Source organism: Drosophila arizonae, chromosome 2, assembly GCF_054131065.1.
Source record: "Drosophila arizonae isolate 15081-1271.41 chromosome 2, UAZ_ARI_1.0, whole genome shotgun sequence".
Lineage (NCBI taxonomy): Eukaryota > Metazoa > Arthropoda > Insecta > Diptera > Drosophilidae > Drosophila > Drosophila arizonae.
This window is the reverse complement of record NC_142922.1, coordinates 7,269,172-7,293,715: the sequence shown is the minus strand read 5'-3', so window position 1 is coordinate 7,293,715 and position 24,544 is coordinate 7,269,172. Positions and strand designations below refer to the sequence as shown.

Sequence of the window (24,544 nt, the reverse complement as noted above, 5' to 3'; positions counted from 1 at the left end):
GCTTTTAAAATCAATTTGGCTTTTATTTTTCTTGCGACTTGTGGCTTTTACTGCCCGCTTGGATCACGCTGTCTGGGCAGCTTTTCTTTTAGGTTTTCCCTCGGACCGCAGCACTATTTATGCACATATTTTGCAGTCATTGTGGAACCACTCTCACTCGGACATTAAGTCCGAAGAGGACAAATAGCAGCACTCGCCGACCTTTGTCATCGGCAGCAGAAGAATGAAAATCGGTGAAAATCACATGAATGAAAATCGGTGCACATACTTGCATAACGTAATCCCTTTCACTGCTCACATGCAAAGCGTAATAGATATGCGAGTGCAAATATATACATATACCTATATATATCTATCCTATATTAATACATATCTTATTGACATAATCAGTGGACTGAAAGCAGTTTAATTTACCTCCAATCCATCAGTATTTACTCAGCAAATTCATTAGCAGTTATTTTCTCTGCCCCGCCGCAAAGACCGCAACAGTTGTGTCTGCCACCAAAAATGAGGGCAATGCATTTATCCCGAGGGTTCCACACAGTCGAGCTGCGAATCCAGCCAAGCAACGGGTTGCCATGCGCTTGTTTTTGATGTGACGCTGATATTTCAAAGTGGAGTTGGAGCATCAAAGCTGTGTATATATAACCATATATGTATATACATGTGTGCATGTGTGTGTGTATGTGTATAAGCAAGTGTATATGGCAAACAGGGCCAACATAATTATGCACAAACTATTTATACCCTATAAGCAAACATATTAACGCCTCAGCTGGGGGTTGGTAATTAAATGAAGAGAATGTGCGATGGCAGCTTACTAAAATAAATATAAGCATTTATACAATTTAGTATATACTTGAATTATGATTTTAGCCACAAGCTCATAAGTCACAATCGGAGTTAAAAAATTTTATTTTTATATTTTTATATGCTAATTAGTGTTGGAGCTTAAAAGATTGGTTGAATTACTGTATTGTTAAAACAATATTAATATTATTAGTAAAATTATATAAGCTTTAAGTAAGCATATAAATATATACGTGAATATATAAATATAAAAAAATATATAAATATATTTATGAAAATTTATCTGGAAATATTCCCAATTTTTTTCAAATTCTTCAATAATTATTAACATCAAATCCAAAGGCTTATAATATTTAAAGTTCTTTGACGACCTGACGATCCATAAAATGACGTCTTTCAAGGCTTCGCCTCTCATACCTAGGTTAGAATTTGGGTCCCAAATTTATTTGCCTAAACATTAGGAACAAACCCTCTAAGTTTCATTTCACCAAAGCTTGACTTGCATATTCAAAATGATTCTCTCCCAAAATATTCCATTCTAGAGCTATACAGATGCACATCAAAGAGGTCCATTTAACTTAAGTCCATGCTTAGGATATGCAGCTGCAATTAAATAAACTGCAGTCACTTTTCGTGCTGGCTTTGCCCAGTCAAAAATAGAACAGGCATCAAGTAGTCTAAGCAGTTATTTAAAAGTTAGCTTCGATTCCATTTTCAACAGAGAGCTTTGCCAGCATTATATCAATGCAGAACAAAGCGCATAGATGCATTGTAGGGCATCTTGTAGCTGAACACTAAACAGCAAAATATAACGGTTCTTTTTTTCTTCATTGTGTACTTGCGGTAATTGCGTAGCATTTTAAGCATGCTGGCAGCACTCACTGCTGCTGCTGTTGTTGCTGATGTTGCTGCTGCTGTTGCTGCTGTTACTTGACACATGTCAGTCAGTCACTCCGTCACTCATTCCGTGCGCTTGGCTTTGGAGCGTGGCCAAGCGGAAGGCTCAGCAGCGCTGGCAAAAGGCATAGCAGCGCTGGGCGCTGAGTGGGCGTGATTCAGCTAGCGTGAATTTGACTTTGTGTATGCGAAACATTAAATGCACTTGCATCGCGTTGCCTTGCCTCCGTCGGCTGCTGCTGCCGCTGCTGCTGCACTGTTTGCTGCTGACAACAGCAATAATGCAGCACTTAATGTGCCAAATGTCGGTGTTTGTGTGTGTGTGTGTGTGTGTGTGTGTATGACTGCCTTTATATAGAATAGCCATTGCTGGCATTTGAAGCATTACAAGAGCATTTCTTGTGGCACTTTAGCTTAAACATCAAATATTACGCATACGCCCCGATGACTCGACGAATAGCACTTTGCCAGCAGAAATTTTCATTGCCAGCACGTAATTTACATATAAAGCCATAGCCATTGCCATAGCTGGCGCAGAGCTGGCCAGATTTATGGACTTTGAGCGAGAGCCAGAGCGAGCCACCTAGCAGCTTGTCAATCGCAACGCTACTCTGATTTTGATGTGGATTTTGATGTTAATGCTGATGTTGAGTTATGGGCGCACAGCGAACAAATACCAGCTGCAAAACGGAAATTACATTTCGCTTAGTTCGCAAACTCGGGCGAGCAATTAAAGCCGGTGCCACTGGGCGGTGCCAGCCGGGGGCCTGGCATTAAACTTTGCCCATTGCATTAGAAACTGGAGCGTTAAAACAAAGCACACACTTTAAAGTATTTCTCTTAATTTGGATTTGAAGTTTGATCGATATACGGCGCAGTGTGCAATGTGTGGTGCCAGCCCAGCCCAGCCCAGCTCAGCCCCGGCCAGCCCCGGCCAGCCACAGCAACTGGCGCGGACCAGGCATTAGAGGTCATGCGAGTGCCTGCAGGTCCGCATCATTTTAACGGCAATCGTCGCGCCGAGCTGTTGATGTGCGCCATCAATTGATTCGTTTGCATTTCTTTTTTGTTGTTTCGCTCGGCATGGCTGCGTCTGCTGCATCCGATGCTGCGACTCTGGCGAGCAGCGATGAGGAGCTCACGCCCGCTGGCGTTGGCCTGTCGGGCGGCCAACGGGACTACAGCGATGCGCGTTTGGATCGCGTGGCCGCCTACACGACGACCACGATGCGTCTAAAGCCGGACAAATGGGCCAAAATGATGCAGCACGATGAGCTGCGGGTGAGTCCTCCTCAGCTTCACACATTGCACTCTGCACACTAAGCTGAGTCCGGTTGCCAATGCAGCACATTGTCATGGACTGGCTGCACGGACGGACGCGAGTGCTGGTGATGACGCTCAGTCCCGGCGGCGAGCTGGTGCCCAGGGGCTGCATCAGCGACCTGTACCTGGGCTATGCGCTGCCGAGCACCGGCACACGGTCAACCGCTGCGACGGCGACGGCGACGATGACGACGGACTCCACTGCCACGGCTGCTGTGGTGGCGGCGGCAACGGCTGCTGGCGCATTGGTGGTGCCGCTACCGCCCGCTTCGTCCAGCTTCACCACCTTGGATGGGGTGCCGCGCGGCAAGTGCGCCTACTTCATACGCCACAATGTGGGCGTGCCGCTGACAGCGGGCAACTTCCAGAGCTCCATGGTCTACGGCGACTTTCCGGTGCACAGCAAATTCGAGACGATGTCGCTGCTGTTCGACGAGGTGCTGCAGCCGCTGCTGGAGGGGGCCGAGGGCGGCTGGCCGGCGCCCGTGCGCCAGGATCTGCAGGCGCGCGTCAAGGAAGTGCGCAACACACTGACCGAGGTGGGTCCGCTCAATCCAAGTCCTTTATCTCGCCATATTAATCTAATTGAGTGCAGCGAGGCGCATGGGGTCGCCAGCAGGCAAACGCTCGCCTTTGTCCCCATGTATTTGGCTTAATTGGGCAAAGTTTTCATGTGTCTATAAGCGCTATTTATACTTTATTGTTATCCCCCACAGATTAAGGGCAAGACCAACAATCGCACAATTTTATCGTTATTAGTTGCGCCAACAGTCGTCGAGGATGTGTCTGGCCACGTGAGCCGGGGGTAAGTAGGAGCTGTGCTCCAACTTTGGTCACACTCAATGGCCATTGTCTCAAGGGCTATGTATTTCGTCCTTTGCCCGCATCGGCTGCTGCGTCATCGCTGCTGGCAAGGAGCGCTTGTTGGCCGAGAAAGAGAAAGAGAGAGAGTGAGAGAGAGAGAGAAGTTCAACGGGAAAGTAATCATATAAATCGAACTGGGAAAGCAAACAACTTTATCGCATGATTTTGCGTCAATTTATTATGTATTTTCAATAACTTGCTAAATATCTCAAGTTGGCAAGAAATTTTCAATTTGGCCAACAACTAAGCGTCTCAAAGCAACGGAGTCTTGATTGCTTTTACTTCATCCTTTAATTAAAACCCAATACGACTAATTGCAAACGAATTTACCGAAGCTCTATCAAAGCCAATGCTGCAAAGAATTCCTAACTGTAAAACCATTTAAATTAATCAGCATCAAATAGCAACCCATCCAAGTGAGACACAAATTGCTGCACAAATATAGTCTGAGGAGAGAGAAAGAAAGGGGGAGAGAGAGAGAGTATGAGTATGTGTATGAGAATATGCGCTTATCAAATACCCTGTTTAAGGAAATTCCATATCAAAGATGTAGCTATGCGCCAATATGAAGTCTTTTCCTTAATTCCAATTAGAATATACATTTTTGAATAGGAAAATTTAAGGCAGACATAGAGAGTATCTTTAAATTAATATTAAATTATTGACTGGAAATTCATATAAATGAGCTTTGGTATAGTCGACTCTTAAGTTATGCAGGATATCTCACAAAAAACAATTTCATAAAGTATGAACATTGAATATCTTTAAATTAAATTCCATTCCAAGTCGAGTGCTAAGCCCGCTCTTTGTTAATTCAATTTATATAAATTTGTAGAGGCGTATAAATTGCAATAGAGAAATATTTAAAACTCTCAAGTTGTTGGCAAAAATAAAGATTAAGGGGTTTTGAGTAGGCAAAAAGAAAATTGATATTATGATTTTCTTATTAGCATTTGCTCACATATAAAAGCCAGTTTATTCTACGACAATAATCGGGTATAAAGAGCTTTGCAAATGCAAAGAATATTTAATATCAACTGACAATTATTTGGTCATATCAATTTGCAAGTCGTCAGACAAGAAAGTTAGCAATATTTGGCAAAGTTATCAACAAATTAGCTCAGATGCAAAATGAGATTTGTTCGCATGCTGCACAGCCTCATAGCTGCCGTTACAACTAACTGCACAGTTTCATTATATGCATTTTTATATGCATATTTTAGACAGCAGAGCAAAAACAGAAGCAACTAAAATGCGCAAAACAGCAAGAGGCTGAAAGAGAGAGAAGATGGAGGAATAGAGAGAGAGAGAGAGGGAGAGAGGGAGAGAGAGCGAGAGAAAACTGGCAAATCGTTGCATGGCCAAGTGCAAATGCCTGAAAATTGGGTCAATAATTATTTTTCTTTTTCCCCATTCAATGAGAAAGTTGCATTCGATTGTTGCAAAACTTTAATTGAAATTGAAAAACCTAAAAAAAAAAAATAAATAGAGCAAATTTTAATTATCCTTATATACCAATAGCAATCTAAGGCCAGCCTTGGATACGAAATTTCGCACTCTATTGGAGGAGATGTTCATCAATTGGACAACGCAAATGCACGACATTGTCATGGAGCGCTCCGAGGCCGTTGGCCTAACCACGAGCACCGCCACCTCCAGCTCGCCCAGCAAGCACTTGTATGTGGTCGCATTACCGGCTCAGGAGATTACGTTCTGGGCGAACCGCAAGCTCAACTTACAGAACATCTACGAGCAGCTGCGCGAGCCCATGCACAAGGCGCTGGCCCACATTCTGGAGCGCATCGAGTCCGTCTACTACGAGCCGTACGCCAAGGCGTTCCGCCAGCTGGTGACCGCCTGGCTGGAGGCGCAGGACGTCTCGCTCTGGCTGCAGCCCTTTCAGCGTCACACGGCCGCCTTCAACTCGGTGCAGTTCAGCAATGCCCAGGAGCTGATTGCGCCGCTGGTCCATGTGCTGCACCTGCTGTGGAGCAATGCGCGATTCTACCGCAGCACCCAAAGGATGAGCGTGCTGCTCAGCTGTGTCTGCAACATGCTGGTGCATCGCGCCGCCGAGGACTTGGAGTTCCCGCTGCTCTTTCAGGGCGACGCCGACGAGGGACTGCAGCGCATCATCAAAACGGGCGAGGTGCTGGAGTTTTTCAAGTAAGTGCCAAACACATCCACTCAACAACACTTCTGACCATATATGGCTGCTCAGGCAGCGCATGCTCGAGTACAAAGAGCGCTATGCCAGCAGCCAAGTGCTGTTGCCAGCTTTGCCCAGCTCTTCGACGGCAGCTGCAGCTGCCGGCTCCGCCTCACCGCCGGCCGACGACCAGCATCAGTTGTGGCGCTTCTCCAGCGAGCAAGTGTTTGGGCAAACACTTGATGGCTTCCTGCTACAACTATCGGAACTGCGTCACGTCTTTGAGGCAGCCGTGCAGTTCCAGCAGCTGGAGAAGCTCGAAATTGGGGGACTGCGCGGCAAGCTGCTCACAGCCCGCATCAGAGAAGTATGTTTCCTGCCATGAATTTCATCCAAATTGCGCTATTAACACACCCCCTCTATCTCCTTAGATCTACAGCGAATTCAAGCTGCTCTTCGAGCAATGGACCAATGTAGACATCGACCTGGCTGCGCCCGTCGCCCACAAGTGGAAGTGCTTCAAGCGCGAGCAACGCCTCTTCTTCCAGCGCATGCAGCAACTGGAGCAGAAGCTGGCCACCGTGCTGCTGCAGGCCTTCGAGCAGTGCTACAGCTGGGTGCACCTGCTCAAGCTGACCCTGATGTTCGGCTGTCTGCTGCAGCGGCGCACCGTTCAATCGGAGCTAATTCACCTGCTGCCACACATGCTCAGCATCTACAACGATGAGCTGCAGCAGCTCGAGCTGAGTGTGGCTGACGTCCTTTTCAACTATCAGTGTCACGGACTCAAAGCGGTGCCCGTGGCAGGCAACTTTCCTCCCATAGCTGGCGCCATCATGTGGCTGGAGCAGCACTTGCATCGCTGCGATGACCTCGGCGCAAAGGATCTAATCGATCTCATCCAGACGCTGTAAGTAGTATAGTATATATATATATATATATATATATATATGTATTGCATGTACTTGAATAATAGATAGCTATATAGGAATACTTATGGCAACACGTGTAGTTAACTCTGCCAATAGAAGAATGGCATAGGAAATAAGATTGTAACTTTATTTTAACTCACATTTGAATCATCTTGATAAGAGAAATAACTCGATCTTTAACATTGATCGAGACATTTGTCTTTATATATTAATTAGGTATTCATTTTTCAGTTCATTTATGTCACTCTTTATGATATTCAAATTTATTATGCATAGTAAATTTAAAGAAAATAAATACTTGTTCAGATATAACGATAAATGGAAGTAAATATTAAAAAAGAAAAAAATTTTAAATATAAGCACTAGCTTTGTATCAGTTTAAATATTTCAGTAAATTATGCACAAAAAAAACTTTCATAAAATTCAAAATTTTTTTATTTAAAAAACAAATATAAAAAAAATATTACTAATATTTTTATTTTGCTCTGAGATCGATTTGATATACATAAGTAAATTTTATACAGTTATTCACAAATTTAAAAATTTATTTTAAATTAATTTATAATGAGTTATTTATAATGAGTTATTTCTCTTGTGCGGCCTATCTTAGAATATTAACAAATATTTTTGAGATGGTCACACTACATTAGTCAAGTGAGTCCAAGTATTATTTAACCTCAGCAATTTATTATATATATGTATATTCATTTACGTATATACATGCTATATAATATATACTATTATGTAAAAAGCATAAGAAATAACCCTATAATTGGCTTTAGATATACCTATTTTAATTAAACATTTCATTAATTATTTATTACATGTCCCAAAGAACAGAAAATCAAATTTCTAGAAACACTTTCCAGACCGTAGTCATTGACAATTATCTTCTGAAAAAGAAAATAGTCTTTCAAGAGAGAGCCGAAGAGTAGAGTTTGAGGCGAATGCTACGCGTTGATGAATATAAAAATCTCTCCCACGGCAGTTGAGTGCGGAGACTGACTGAACTCTTCGGAAAATTTATAGCTAAAGATTGACTCTGATCGCCCACTATAGACAGCGGACTCGGATAGATTATAATGGTCCAGCTGTAAGGCAGTTGTTCTCTTGGGTATATTGTGTGTGTGTTGGTGTGTGTGTGTTTGTATGTGCTCATAATTTTTAACCTTTTTAGTAATTACCCTAGTGAAATCGTGTTCAGTATATAATATTTATATATGTAAATATACATATACATATATAAATATATGTGCATGTATGTACATTGCAGCTTTGCCAATCAGCATAGCTCTTCATGCTTCCTGCTGCTGCGATCAGATTTGAATAATTCAATTATGCCATCATCTCCACATCTTATTTAGCCTATAATTTAATTGAATGTGATTCTCCTCCCAGGCTAATGCTGAAATCGGAGCTAGTAACGCTGCCTTTCAAATGGGATGCATTGGTCTCGCGTCGCAACATTCTCACCACGAAGCTGTGCAACCTGCAGCAAAAGATTTGGCAGGCCTGGCTGGAGGACATTGACAAGATAATTGCCGAGGGCCTCGATGAGCACGTGCTGTTTCAATCGGCCGCAGGTCAGCCGCTGCAGCTGAACTTCGCTCGGGCGCTCTTTACGCTGCTCAAGGAGACCAAATATTTGCTCGCCCTTCAGGCAGCTGGCAGAGTTTCGAGCAAACTATTTCCGATGCCCGAGGCGCTGCTCTCGCTTTACGAGCAGCGCGACGCCTACTGGCATCGTCGCATAAGACTCATCAAGATTGACGAGTTCTACAATGGCATCCGGGGCGGGCAATGCGCCGCAGCCGAGCTGCAGCTAATTGCCGCCGAGCTGGCGGCCATTGATGAGCAAGTGGCCACCGCCTGTGCCCAGCTAACCTGGCGCAATTACGGTAAGTGGATTAAGCTTATGCAAACATCACTCAACATCAAGAGCTGCGCCCCCAGACGAGCCACTCATCGAGAGCATCTTTGAGAAGTCACGCGATCTGCATGCTCGCCTGCACGAGTCCCATGGCAACCTAGATGCCATACTGGCCAGCATGCGCCGCTGGACCTGCGAGCCACTGCATCAGCGCAGTCTATACGGACGCAATCTGCTGGATCTGCGCCATCAGCAAGAGCGAGTGCGGCTCCGTCTGCTGCAATGCGATGAGACGAAGATGCTGCTAAATCGCTTCTTGATTGCCAACTTTTGTTTGTTGTTCAACTACGAACGGCAGCATCTTCAGCTCTATTCCCGCGACCTCACCGTCCAGGAGGTGAGCCCGCCTTGTTGTGTCAACAATATTATTATTATTGTAGCTGCTGTATACCTTGATGTTGACAGTTTCTGCACGAATTTCCGGATGAGCAGCGACGACAGTTCAACAAATATTTAGCCACCGTTGATGAGTTGATTTGCCGTGAAGTAAAAGAGGCCATGAGGATCAGGTTTGAGTCCGCCAGTAGCTTAAATTATTCCATTCTCCAGCAGCCTATCACAATTTTAGTTTGCAGCTTTCTTTTCTTGTTATTTTTCCGCTTAAATTATTTTCAAGCTTTCACTTTTTCATACAATTTACTCAAAATATTGCTGGAAAAATAAATGATTCAAGTAGTGCATCTAAAGCAAGATTCTGCATCTCCGATAACTCTATTCCAGGAAAACACCTATTTGAGTTAATAATATTGTTTTAAAAATATATAATCTTTTAGAAATTCATATATCAAAATAGAAAGCAGGACAATAGAATGTTGCAAATTATTTCTATGAGTGCATAGAGAATTTCTCATAAGCTTTAAATAAATCTACTTAAAATGAACCTTGCCCGCTTCAGGTTAGACATAAACAATTAATCGAGTCTTATCCAGTTTATCTTTCAACTTTCAACTGATTTTCTGATTTTTTTACTTATAAAAACTCTTACTCCTGCCTCATTCGCACCCAAACCTTCTCATTCAAGTATATTTTTAAAATAGAACACAAATAAAAAAAAAAATTAATAAAATATTTAAAAGCAAGTTTAATAAATAAATATATATTTGTAAATAAATATAATAAAAAAAAAAGAATAATAATAATAAATAATAATAATAATAAATAATAAGTGAAACAAAATCTATATACATATATGTATATATATTTTGGCTTAAATTTTCGAAATATATGAATAAATAGAATCAGTAAATATTCATATTGATAAATATGCAAAGCACAGAAAAAACAAATTTTCTTTACTTGTCATGGACTTTCAATTAAATGAAATCAAAATAAGCCCTGCCTTATTTTAAATAGTCATAAAAACTCCCAAAATACTTAAACTTCAACGATAGATCATTTGCCAGTTATCATCATATCATGCTCATCATCATAACTATCGCTTTCATCAGACTTTTCAGGTAGCACCTGCGAAACAACTCACTTAACCATTGTCACGCCCAGTCATGCAATCACCGAGCGAGCAACAACTAGTATATATACATATATATATGTATGTGTTTGTATGTATTCATTACATACTGGCACGCTGCCAGCGCGCCTTTCATGTCTCATCAGAACTAATCAAGTAAATGAACACGAATTTATAGCCCACCCGCATTTGAGCACAGCCAACCGCAAGACTGGCAGACACCTTCACCAGCACCGACCGCAGCCAGCACACACATACATGCATACATATATCAACGAGTACAGCAACAACAGCAACAACAATAGCAAGTTCGAGAAGAACAACTACATTTTTGCTGGTGGCAGGGCATTCATGCGTCAATTGCATGTTTCACTTAACGGCACTTCGTGATTGCAAGCTGAGTCCTCAGTGGCAGCAGCAGCGCTGTCAGCGCCGGCAGCGGCAGCAGCAACAGCAGCAACAGCAGCAGCGTCATCAGAAAACGCAATCGAAATAAGCACAGAACAAACTCAGCACTAAATTTAATTTTCGCATTACTCATACGCCGTGTAATTCAGTTTAGAGTATTTGCACAAGGAAATGACAGGAACGGCAACAGCAACAACAAAAGCAGCAACGACAACAACTACAACTGGTGCAGCTAAGGCAACTTCAATAGCGCCCCCAACTTCAAGTATGGCCTTGCCGAGCATGGCTAGGTTGGTGCTACAACAAATCACAGCGCCACAAGCGACAGCGACAATAATACCAACAACAACAACCACAAGCAAAACAACATCAGCCACAACAACAGCAACAGCAACAGCCATAGCAATCGGAACAACACCAACAAACGATGCACCGCTTTTCGAAGTGAAATTGGAGCTGACGGAAACGGAAATACGTTTTTCGCCTGGCTTTGATGCAAGTGTGGAAAATAATTTTCAACAAATTGTCGAGCAGCTGTTGCTGGATATAAAACAGACATGCGACTGCATGCCAAGAATTGTGTCTGACAACTCGCTGTCTGACGACGACGACGACGACGTGGAGGATGACGCTGAGAGCGAGGGTGAGTTGACGCCGCACAGTTTACCATGCACCAGCAGTCGCATTGCAGAAGGTGCCGCCATGCCACGCCATGCCTTGGCAGGCCGGGCGTGCGGCATTCCTGGCGTTTGCTTATGAACTACATTCGCAGCTGCAGCCGATGAGTTGGAAATGCTTTGCGCCAGCATACGCGACGCCTTGAGTGAAACGGTGCAGGCGGCGCTAAATTATGCTGCCAAATTCCACGCCTATGCGTTCCTTTGGACCCAGCAGAGCGGCGACGTACTGGCTTCCTGCATGCAGGCCGCCCGCGAACAGACGACCCACATCAGCGGCAGTGGCTATGCCATCATGGAGACGTTCAAAAAGGAGGTAAGCAACTGAAACACAAAAACGAAAAGAAAAATATCAAATGTGAGTGCCCGAAGCACGAGGCAGCAGCAGCTTGCCAAGCGCGCCACACTGATGTGCCCACGCACACGGACACACGGACAGCTGTCGAGTTGCCGCAAAGCTAGCGGGAGAGAGAGGGAGAGGGGGGGAGAGAGAGGGAGAGCCAGCAGACAGATGGAGGCACAAGTGACCGAGTGGCTCGCCGGGTCACTCAATTGGCAACCACACAATTTACGTTGTGTAACCCCTGAGACCAATAACGCTTGATAAATGTTGACCATTTAGGGTCAAATGTGTGGCCGAATCGGCCATCGAGCCATTGAGCCATCGAGCCATCTTGCTGGCCTTGCCTTGCCCAAATCTGGACAGAGCCAAAAATGCTTAACCACATGGCGCCTGTGACTTATGCCAAATAGCAGAACGATTCACTGCTGTGAATACAGCAGGCAAATCGCTTGCGTATGCGTAATATTTTCTTTAAACAATTATCAAACGCCCCAAAAAGTATGCAATAAATAACATAAAGACGCCGCAGCAAGCACAACAAAAAGGGCTGAGCACAACAACAAATCATGGTCGAAATGCACATGTATAGATACGGCGTGAGGCTGTGAATTGAGTGCCACAATAAAATGCCAGAAATTTACCAAAATTTATACATATGTATATCTATGTATGTATGATATTTCTATCAAAACGAATCTCGATTGTCCTTCGTTTGCCAAAGCTACAACAACTGCAACAAAAATATATGCCCAAATGATTTTCAATTTTAATAAAGATAAATTATTTTTTGCTTACATTTTATAACTCTTTCTTTCTGTTTAAATAATTGCTCTTAATTTTAATTTGTTCACCAGATCGTTGTCTCAAACAAACAGATTTTGTTTATGGCAATTAATAAACTGAAATTTAACTGAAATAATAAAAGGCATATATATGATGTGAATAAAAAGGATTTATGCACATTGATACAACAATAAAAAAATAAATAAAAAGAATAAAATAAATAAATATATATACATTAATTAAATGAATAAATAAAAAAATAAATAAATATAACATTTATAATAACTTGTTAACAATGAAGTAATTTTCTTTTTTCTTTATGATCAGAATATCAATAAAAAAAATATAACTCTTATATATACATTTAACTCTTATATATACATTTAAATCCAAATTCTTTAATTGAATATTTTCAATGCATTTGCTCTCAATGAAATAATGATAAAGTCATCAATATAAAATTTAAAAATACACTTTAATAAATGTATCAGTTTATTATTTTGTCTAAAAAGAGAAAATGATTTCAAAGCTTCCGCAAAATATATTCAAATCAGTTTATTATCCAATCATCCAATAATTAACAGTAATTTAAAATATTTTCCATTTATATGCCTTTAAAAAATAAATTTCAATAATTATATCAATTTATTGGATTACCTAATAATAATTTTAAGGTTTCAGCCATAATTTAAAAAAATAAATAAAATACATTTCGAAATATATTATTATACTATGCAACTAATAATGATTTAATAGTTTCAACCAAATCTGCCTTAATGAAGAAGCTGGAATAGAATTTCAAATACCTATACGTATGCAATACATACGTTTAGCATAGACAATGCAGGATATTCAATTAGAGCATCATCTCGCTCTCTCTAAATTTGAATTCAAATACAGTTAGCAGACGTTGGCCGTTTGCATAAAGCAGACGTTCGAAGTATATTACCCTAACAAGCTAAGGGCAGTCGAAATCACTGACCGGCGTTTTATTTATGAGCGGCAATTGGGAGTCGCCTCGGGCGCAGCTGGTGCGCTTAATAAACGCTACGGCTGAACGTAGTCGGAATATACGAGTAAATGGCACACGAATTGGGCTTTTGGCCACGCAGACACACACACACACACACACACACACACACACACACACACACACACACACACACACATACGCACACATATGCGCTAAATTAGCTTGAATAAATTTCGGTTTAGTCCAGGCAAATGAAGTTGTCAACGCCCCAAGCATCTTTGCTGAATCTCATCTGCAGATCGAGCGCTACAACGAGCTGCACGATGCGATTGACCAATGCGAGGATGGGCACTGCCTGAACGGCTGGCTGGCCCTCGATGTGAGGCCGCTCAAGCACGGCCTGCTCAACCTGGCCTGCAAGTGGTCGCACCTGCACAAGCAATGGCTGCTGCGCTACGTACAGAAGACGCTGCAGGTGAGCTAGCTGGAGTAATGGCCCGAAAAAGTATGCTGTCGAAAAGTTAATTGGCTTCAACAGGAGCTAAACGGTTTCATTGCGCTCAGCCACGAGACACTGCAGCTGCACATCGGACGGCAGGACTTTAAGGCGCTGCTCCGAGTGCTGTCCGTCATGGCGGAGATACGAGAGCGGGAGCCGTATGCGGACAATGTGTTTAAGCCGCTTAAGGACATCGTGGCGCTCTTAAAGACCTACAACGTGGAGTTCGAGCCGCAGCTGGTGCGCAACATTGAGCAGCTGCCGATGCAGTGGCAGCAGCTGAAGCAACAAGCTCTGGCCAAACACGAGGCTCTCCAGGACACACGCTACTACCAACAGCAGCGCGTAACGGCACTCATTGGCCTGCATACGTGCCACGTGCAACATTTTGCCAAACAGTTCCAGCGCATGCCGGTAAGCAGAGCTCCCCCTACCCCCACTCCAGTTTGCTTTGGCTCCGGTATTAGCGTCTGCCTTACACATTTCCCAGTTCTTCTGTGTGCCCTGTCCACAAATTTACGATGCCTGCGACCAGGTTTACGTGCGTCTCCATCGCTTTGGCAGCCAGCAGCGGCGGTACGCACGCTGGGCCCGGCTGCTCGATATAGCCGAGCCCGACACGGCCACGCTGGAGCACTGCCGGACGGAGTTGCGGCGCGTAAAGGTAAGCAGGATGCGGACTGTGTTTGGGCGCTTTCATGTGGCTGACAGATTTCGTGCCGCCCGCAGCAATTGTGGGACTTTGTGCGCGTCATCGAATCCTGCATTGTTGACTGGCATGCAACACCTTGGCTACACATCGACACGGACGACGTGGAGCACGAGTGCAAGAAGTTCACGCGCGATTTGCGCACACTTGACAAGTGCATCAGGGACTGGGCCCCCTATGTTTATATTGTGGGCGTGTTGCGCGAACTGGTTGCCTCGCTGCGAGCGGTGACCGAGCTCCAAAATCCAGCAATTACCGAGCGCCATTGGCTAGAGCTGATGAAGTTGTCAAAGGTAAGCGAAGCGAGAAATCACAGCCAGCAATGCTGAAAGTCAATAGCAGCAGCTGCAGCACCACCCCATCACCACCCACACCCCACACCTGCAATCCCAGTCTCATCATTGCATCGCTGCAATTCCAACTGATTGATCCACAAAGCACCATTTTACACTGCGCCCTGCCAATTGCATCCCGCTGCAGTTTCACGTGTGAGTATTTGGCAATCGCATTACCTGCAGCATGGATTACAGTTGCCATAATCCACCCAGGGCGTTCCTCGTTGATACGTTGATACGCTTAGGCTATCCCCTCCGCTGCACTGCAATCAAAATCATATTTATTTACTAATTCCAATTCATTTCAGGCCAATTTAATTATTATTAATTTTTATACAGAACTTCGAATTGCTAAAAATAAATCTAATTTATTCCTAAAACCTATTAAAAATTTATGTTCGTATTATTATAATTTCATTAAATTAATGTTTTCATAATTTCATTGTACCTCATCCTTTGTTTATTACATAATTATTGTCTTTTTATTTACATACGTACAATTTATTAGTTCGGAACGCTTAGCAATTTGTGCATTCCATATTTCATGCTCGAAATCAAATCGATTCTTTGATATGTTGTCAAAATATTTATGTAATTCATATTGGTTCTTCTGGCACATTTGTATGCAATGCAAATAAATAATATTTATATAACGCAAATATTTTAATTCAATTAAATTGCGTTTAATTAGCTGCGACGAAAAAGGGGGAAAAAAACAGCAAAATAAATAAATAAAATAAAATACCGATTTTTATTATTCGGCGCACTTTTCAAATAAATAATTATAATTCGCAAAATTTATAATTAACAGGAGATTTGAAGCACAAAAAGCCAGAGGGACATATTTGATAATTTAAATTATGATTTTTAGCTATAAAATGTGCTCACATTTAACCAACTCAACTCGATGTCTATTACAGCTGAATGGACTGCACGATATGGATGAATTGGTATGTGAAAATCTATAAATTCTCGGAATATGCAATTAAACAGTTTCTGAAAATTGCCCCTCTGCATGCCATAAAGTTTCATTATGCCACATTAATAAGCTCGTGAATTGAACTTGTTGCATTTACGTTACAAATCCGAGCTTATTGAGCTCATAAACTCCTATGTTGCCAGGGGTGATTGTGTTGCTCCTGAGCGCCTCATGGCTTTGGTAAGCTGATTGGCAGGCCAGGCGAGTGCATTAATTTAATAATTTGACAAGCAGATAAACTGAAGCGTGTAATATGATTCTATTGAATATGGGTTTGCTCTAAAACAGAGTTTGATATGCGAATGAGTAGTACATAAAATATCATATATCCACACTGCCAGACCTTTTGGGGCTAAGCCCCTCACAACAATATATACATCTACATATGTGAGGGCATCTGCTAGTCGAGCACTCTGGCTTATTAGCAGAAGCAGGATTAATTATTAGCAGCAGCTGCTTGACGAAACAGGCAGCTCGAATTATTTTGAAAGTCAATATCATGCACATTTGCAGCTAGGAGCGAAATTGCTTAAAATTAATAACGAGCAATGGTTCGTATATTAATTGACGGGCCACCTAATTGTATTCATGGCAGCTCAAGACAAGAGATAGAGTGAGAGAGAGAGAGAGAGAGAGAGAGAGATGTGAACATTATAATTGTCAATGCAATCCCAACAGCTTTCATACAAGTGCAATGCGTCAACAACTCTGGCGCAGCTGCTGAGCCTGCAGCTGCATCAGCACGAGGAGGACATTAAGAACACTGTGGATCGTGCCATCAAAGAGATGACGGTCACCAAGGTGCTGGACGACATTAAGGCCACATGGGCGCATCTGGAGTTCGAATTGGAGGTGCATCGCTCACGGCCAACGGTGCAGCTGCTCAAGGTCTCCGAGGAGCTGATCGAAACGCTCGACGATAATCAAATGCAGCTGCAAAATATTTCCACCTCAAAGCACATTGAGTACCTGCTGGACAAGCTGAGCTACTGGCAGCGTGTGCTGAGCGGCATTGACAACCTCATTGTGAACTGGTTTGAGGTGCAGCGGAAGTGGATCTATCTGGAGTGCATCTTCATTGGCTCAGCGGACATTCGCTCCCAGCTGCCCGTGGACGCGGCCAACTTTGAGCGCATCGACGAGGACTTCACCAATCTGCTGGCACGCGTTACAGCCGTGCGGGTGGTGATGGAAGTGGTGCTGGGGCACGAGGATGTGCTGCAGCAGTTGCTGGAGCTGCAGAAGCGTCTGTCGGTTTGCGAGAAGGCGCTGAACGACTATTTGGAGACGAAGCGCTTGGCCTTTCCACGCTTCTACTTCATATCGTCCGCCGATCTGCTGGACATACTCTCCAACGGCAACAACCCGCAGGTCATCGATCGTCATCTCATCAAGCTCTTCGACTCCATACTGCGCCTGCAGTACGAGACGAACACCACGCACGCCGTGGGCATGCACTCCAAGGAGAACGACGAGTATGTCGCCTTCGTGAGCAACCAGCAGCGGGAGCAATCGGCGTACATTGACTGCTGCGGCCGGGTGGAGCTCTGGCTGAACGCAGTCATCCAACAGATGCGCAGCACGCTCCATGAGCTCTTCCGACGCGCTCTGGGCGCGTTCTGGGAGAAGTCGCGCGACTTGTGGCTCTACGATTGGCCGGCACAGGTGGCGCTCTGCTGCAGCCAGATCAACTGGACGGCGGACGTGAATCGCTCGTTCGCCAGCATGGAGGAGGGCTACGAGGGCGCCATGAAGGAGCTGCACAAGCGGCAGATAGCCCAGCTGAATGCCCTAATCAATTTACTATTGGGCGAACTCTCTGCCGGCGACCGACAGAAGATTATGACCATCTGCACCATCGACGTGCACTCGCGCGATGTCATTGCCAAGATCATTGCCACGCGAGTGGACAACTCGTTGGCCTTCCAGTGGCAGAGCCAGCTCCGGCATCGCTGGGACGACGATCTGTCGGGCAGCTCCAGCGGCTGCGCCACCTCGGCAACCACAGTCAGCACCAGCGGCGCCGACGAGGACTGCTTTGCCAACATCTGCGATGCCGAGTTCCGCTATGCCTATGAATACTTGGGCAACACCTCGCGGCTGGTGATAACGCCTCTAACGGATCGATGCTACATCACGCTGACACAGGTGAGACTCCACAAAAAAAACAAACAAATTATCGGCTTATTGAGATTCATTACAAAAATTTGATTGTTTATGTTTGCAATATTGAAGGTGTTAAAATAACATGGCTTTAAAATTTGGAGTTCGCTCGACCGAAAAAATTGCCAGACATGATTGTTCATGTGTGTGCAATCGAAGGTGTTATAATAATAAATTAATTTTACATTGAAGAAACAAACAGTGAATCTTATATAGAATTGTCCATAAGAAGGTTGACTTTATGAAAGAAATGATTCTCATATCACGCTCAACTAAGTCAATGACTTTGAGTAGTCTTGCTTAAAGACTTTCTCTTAGCAGGTATTGAGTCTCTTATATAGACTCTGAGATACGGAGTCTCTCGCTATAGACTCCAATAGAGTTAAATCTCTAAGAGACTCTGAAAGTGTAGTGACCTTATGGTCAGTCTTTAATGCAGACTCTAGTGGGTTAACAGCTCCCCAATTAATCTAAACTAACCACACACATAAAAACATTTAGTATCTTCCAGTAAGACCACCATTCTAACTTGGCCAGAATCTTCTTCTTGCGGCTAACATGATTTTCGACAACTCAATTGAAAAGTTAAAGTTTGTATAGGAGGTCTTAAATCCGTCTGAGTTAGCCACACGAAAAATATCGAAAGCTCAGCAAAATTTCGATTTATATTAATGAATTTGTTTTCAATATGCACATTCCATATTGTTTTCAAATTATGTGCTTTTCCATTTTGAAACTCTCTTTCTCTTGAAAACTGATTAAGACTCATTCATATGTAAAATTAATACTCATTTATTTTCAATGTAGCGCTTAATAATTCTTGAAATCTGCAAATTGTTAGCCATTTGCAATTGTGTAGAGCAAGTCTTAGAGCTACCCTACGCCTCAAAATAATTTATTGCTTCCAGGAATAATTTTCTATCATTTGCGTTTATGCTATTCTCTATTAATATTGAGAAATCATGAGATTCGCAATATTTCCAGAAGAACTTTGCCTTTTAGTTTCCCTACATTTTAGTTAATTTATCTAGGAATTTGATTGAGATTATAGTTTAGTTGTATGTGTACATATATACAAACATTATACAATAAGCAATATATGCGTTAAGCACATACATATTACCTCTTATTATATGCACGTACATTAGCTATTTCAGATGTATAATTTTAGTACAGTGAGCACCATAAGCCACTACACTTAATTACGAAAATTCCAGTGAAATTTATTGCTTTCATTAACTAAAGAAGTGTTTTAATAAACAAATATGAAACAAATTGATAGGAGAGAAATAGCAGGGGGATATGTTATTACGATGCGTCAGATGCACAGATACGTGTGTATAAATGTGTGTGAATTGTATTAAAAAGAAGAGATTTTTATACTCATTCACGAAAGTGAATCAGTATATTGGTTTTGTGCAATGTCCGTCTTGCTGTCCGTCCGTCTGTCCGTCTGTCCGTCTGTCCGTCCGTCCGTCTGTCCGTCTGTCCGTCTGTCCGTATGAACGCAATCTATTTCGGCGCTATTGAAGCTAGAGACTTGAAATTTGGAACACATACTCGTGTATATCTCCGATTTATAAAGTGTTAAAATTTTCCCGATCCGCCCACTAGGGGCGTGGCAAATCGGAAAATGCATTTTCCGATATACCAGAAATCATGTTTGTTGAAGAGCTAGAAAGCTGAAACTTGGTATGTAGGTCCGCGTTGACCACCCAAGATCACGAGCTATGGCGGATATATCTACGCCCATTGGGGGCGTGGCAAATCGGATAAAACTTTATCTCCTAAAGTTGTAAACCTAGAATGCTGAAATTTTGCACGTCAGCTAATGGTATGATTCTATAAAGTCTGAAGATAAATTATAAGTCTACGCCCGTTGGGGGCGTGGCAAATCGGACCTGAAGATATAGTGATTTTTTAAATTCTCCTATATTTTGGACACTATTGATGGCAGAGACCTCAAATTTTGTATATATACTCGGACTGATCACCCAAGACCAAAAAGTTTTGTCGGATATATGTCCGCCCACAGGGGGCGTGGCAAACCGCAAAAGTTTATATCTCCTAAAGTATAATAGCTAGAAGCTTCAAATTTGGATAGTTGAGTTACTGGTAGCCTCCTCTATCGATTCCCCAAAAATAATTTTTACGCCTCTTTAGGGGCGTGGCATATCGAAAAATACCCTGTAATTTTCACATTTTTTTAGGGTAAGCATTCAAACTTTGCAGTTAGGGTAACGTTATCTCTTTCTAAAAACTGACCAAAAATGAGGTGTCTACGCCCAGTTGGGGCGTGGCAAATCGGAAAAACCTGTATATTCTACAGTATTAGAACGAAACTTAACTACTAAATTGTTGATGGGATGTGAATGAGTATTCCGCAGTCGGTTACGCCCGACTGCAACGTTCTTACTTGTTTTTTTTCATTTTTTGCAAGAATGTGCACAAAAAGCAATTTTTTTTATTTTATTATTTTTCAAAAAATGAAATAAATAAATATGAAATAAATGTCCCAATCCCTAAACATTGTTCAAATAAAATAATTGAGAAATAGATGATAGAAAAGTTTTAATAATAAACTGGATTAGAAGCTGGAAAGATTAAAAAGTTGTAACAACAATGGCTGGTACTAAAAAATGATTTGATTCAGCTGAAACTCTCGCTTAGTGGGAGCTTTAACAAAACAATTCAAGCGAATTCATAAACGCTTTTAGAGAAAAATGTCATGTAATTAAGCTAAATGGAAATAATAATTCGTATTTATTTCAATTTAAGCTACAAATCATAAAGGCAGAAGTAATGAGCTTATAGCAGCAGAACTTCAAGGCTTCAAACTGGCCGACTGCGAGTCATTTGTCTGTGATGGTAAAGGCGTTGCTTAGCAAATCCCAGAAACTAATTAGCTATCGCATGAGCAACTATATATGTATATATATACTATATATGTATATATGTAAATACACTAGCTGAATGAACTAAATAAATAAATGCATAAACTAAATCTGGAAGTTACTAAAATAGAAATAAAAGAAATAAAATTAATTCGGGTCCGACTAAGACGACGTCCATTAAACTTGATTTATGACTGCTATTCTAGAAGCTCAAGAATTTTATTTCGGCATTAATTAATACGGCTTCGAAACTATAAATGCATATAAGTACGAGTATATAAATAAAAATTAAAAAAAAATTATATAATATAAAATATATAATATTATTATATACCATATATAAGTATATAAAAAAAAATATGTGTATATAAAAAATATTAAAAAATATATATATAAATATAAAATATATATTATAATATATATGTATATACGTATTTAAATGCAAATAAATATATAAATAAATTTAAAACAATTATATAAAAATATATTATATGAAGTATAAACATATTAAAAAATAAAATAAGCAAATAAAAATATATAAACATATAACTAATACATATATAACATATGTATAAATATATACATACATACAGTATGTATTTTTGTTAAAATATATATTTCTCAAATACATATTTCCTTACTACAGTTTCTTTAAGGAAAATACCTTATGTATTGCAAATATGTAAATATTGTATGCACATAGTTAAGCTCTTATTATGTTACTTGAAAGCAAGTAAAATTCCAATTAGTGCATGTGGCTAGTGCAGAGAGAAGTTGCTGCTTTAATTTGTTGCCATTTGGTGTTGATTTTATGCCAATTTGGCCAGTATTTAAATTAAACAACTCGTTAGTGGAAAATAAATTCCGTTTGCAATTTGCATACCTTTGCATACCCACACGCACGCACACACACACACACACACACATGTAGTCGCTGCATCTGGTGATGGGAGGAGCGCCAGCTGGACCGGCGGGCACAGGCAAAACGGAAACAACGAAAGACCTGGGCCGTGCACTGGGCGTAATGGTTTATGTCTTCAACTGTTCGGAGCAAATGGACTACAAATCTTGCGGCAACATTTACAAAGGTCTCGCCCAGACCGGCGCATGGGGCTGCTTTGACGAGTTCAATCGCATCTGCGTGGAGGTGCTCTCCGTGGTGGCCGTTCAAGTGAAGACTATACAGGAGGCGATAAGGGTGCGACCGCAATGTCTGGGATACGTGAAGCGTTCGCAAATTGATTTTACCTTCCACTTCTTTGCAATGCTGCACATTGATTACATTTCGCTTGGCTCCTGGAAACGGACGACGCTGGATGTTGCTCCTGCTGCTGCTGCTGTTGCTGCTGTTGTTGCTGCTGCTGTTCCTCCTGCTACTGTTTACAGATGCATAAAACCCAATTTATCTTTATGGGCGAGCGCATCTCGCTGGAGCCGTCGGTTGGCATTTTTATCACCATGAATCCCGGCTACGCTGGCCGCACCGAGCTGCCGGAAAACCTGAAAACATTGTTTCGCCCATGCGCCATGATTGTGCCGGACTTTGCTTTGATTTGTGAGATTATGTTAATGGCCGAGGGCTTCCAGGATGCACGTCTGCTGGCACGCAAATTTATCACACTGTACACGCTGTGCAAGGAGCTGCTGTCCAAGCAGGATCACTACGACTGGGGACTGCGCGCCATCAAATCGGTGCTGGTTGTGGCCGGCACATTAAAGCGCGATGACCACAGCCGGCCAGAGGATCAGGTGCTAATGCGCGCCCTGCGTGACTTCAACATACCCAAGATAGTCACCGAGGATGTGTCCATATTTATGGGCCTGATAGGCGACCTCTTCCCAGCGCTCGATGTGCCGCGCAAGCGCATGTTCGAATTCGAGAAGACCATTCGCCGTGCGGTCAATGAAATTAAGCTGCAGCCCGAGGAGGGCTTCCTCATGAAGGTGGTGCAGCTGCAGGAGCTGCTCGATGTGCGCCACTCGGTGTTCATTGTGGGCGATGCTGGCACCGGCAAAACCAAAATTTGGCAAACTCTGCGCGAAACGTATCGCATACAGAAACTGAAGCCAGTCTGCCATATCCTCAATCCCAAGGCGCTGTCCAACGACGAGCTGTTCGGCATCGTGAATCCCACCACGCGCGAGTGGAAGGACGGCCTCTTCTCCTCAATAATGCGCGAGCAGGCCAATATGCCACCGGGTAACCCCAAGTGGATAGTGCTCGACGGCGACATTGATCCAATGTGGATCGAAAGCCTCAACACGCTGATGGACGACAACAAGATCCTGACGCTGGCCAGCAACGAACGCATTTCGCTGAGGCGCGAGATGCGTCTGCTGTTCGAGGTGGGCCACCTCAAGGCGGCCACACCGGCCACAGTCTCCAGGGCAGGCATCTTGTATATCAATCCGCAGGACTTGGGCTGGTCACCGTAAGTTCTAATCGCTTTTACTTGGATTTCTATTCCCTGAACCCTTTGAATATAGCAAAGTACGAATTTTTTTAAATGTATGTAGCAGGCGAAAGGAGGCGTGGCAGATACCATGATGCTTTCTGAATCAGTAGGAAAGGCCGTCTGTCCGCCCTGTCCGTCTTCATGTCCGTCCGTCAATTCGCATGTCAGAATGCGTCGATCTTAAAGTCTATACGAGCTAAAGACTTGGCAAATACATATATATTTATATCAAAATCTGTAGCCTAAACGTTAACAACTAACAGCTTTTATCTTTCATCTTTCATGTTTTATTAAGCCATACAACGCACTTCAGTAGCCCCTTTGCGAACTTGTTATCTCTTAATTCTGCCCACTTAGACTTGCATTAAAAAAGCCAAAAAAAAAAAAAAAAAAATTAAAATTAAAATAAAAAAAAAATAAAAAAATAAATTAAAATTAAAAAAAAAATACATTTTCTTTATGAATTTCTATATTCTGCAAGTTAAAAACTAGCCTAAAAAAATTATTTTCATTATTATTTATTTTATATAGTTTTGATTTGTGCTCTATTTCGAATTTTACTAATCACTTCAAATTTAAAGTCTATTGCAAATATAACCTATATGTGAAAGAGTTTTTTATTTTTCTAAAATTTAGAAATACTTAATAGATTATGTATATCATAGGAAACACATATCATTAAAATCGCAACCGAAATACTAAAGATATTGAGTTGTTAAAGTTTGATGAATTAGCAATAAATTTGGCAACAGAGCCATACTTCTTCCTATATATTCTAAGTATCATATTGCAAGAGCTACTATAGCTGAAAGTACTCTAGCTACTTTGACTTAGATTCGCCATATAATATTCTAGTAATGAAGTAGTTTCGAATTTGCAACTCTATCAGTGTCTTAACGGTGTTGGTAGAGGCTACTCGATTGTGAAGTTGTGACAAGAGCGCGACACTTTT

At 42.1% G+C, this 24,544-nt stretch overlaps 1 protein-coding gene across 1 annotated transcript in view; it reads left to right on the top strand.

The window, feature by feature from the left end:
• Window positions 1–2,687: 2,687 nt before the first annotated feature.
• Window positions 2,688–24,544, top strand: part of LOC108609035 (dynein beta chain, ciliary) — a 41,164-nt gene continuing 19,307 nt past the window's right edge. Inside the window, exons 1-19 of the mRNA XM_018000707.2 lie at window positions 2,688–2,988; window positions 3,054–3,569; window positions 3,747–3,835; window positions 5,416–6,060; window positions 6,116–6,410; window positions 6,475–6,953; window positions 8,374–8,873; window positions 8,929–9,242; window positions 9,311–9,414; window positions 10,931–11,424; window positions 11,554–11,774; window positions 13,856–14,032; window positions 14,096–14,470; window positions 14,547–14,720; window positions 14,786–15,058; window positions 16,021–16,050; window positions 16,758–18,227; window positions 22,068–22,334; window positions 22,523–23,568. Of these exons, the coding sequence (XP_017856196.2) occupies window positions 2,791–2,988; window positions 3,054–3,569; window positions 3,747–3,835; window positions 5,416–6,060; window positions 6,116–6,410; window positions 6,475–6,953; window positions 8,374–8,873; window positions 8,929–9,242; window positions 9,311–9,414; window positions 10,931–11,424; window positions 11,554–11,774; window positions 13,856–14,032; window positions 14,096–14,470; window positions 14,547–14,720; window positions 14,786–15,058; window positions 16,021–16,050; window positions 16,758–18,227; window positions 22,068–22,334; window positions 22,523–23,568 (7,667 nt within the window). The 5' untranslated portion in view covers window positions 2,688–2,790. The remainder of the gene's footprint in view (window positions 2,989–3,053; window positions 3,570–3,746; window positions 3,836–5,415; window positions 6,061–6,115; window positions 6,411–6,474; window positions 6,954–8,373; window positions 8,874–8,928; window positions 9,243–9,310; window positions 9,415–10,930; window positions 11,425–11,553; window positions 11,775–13,855; window positions 14,033–14,095; window positions 14,471–14,546; window positions 14,721–14,785; window positions 15,059–16,020; window positions 16,051–16,757; window positions 18,228–22,067; window positions 22,335–22,522; window positions 23,569–24,544) is intronic.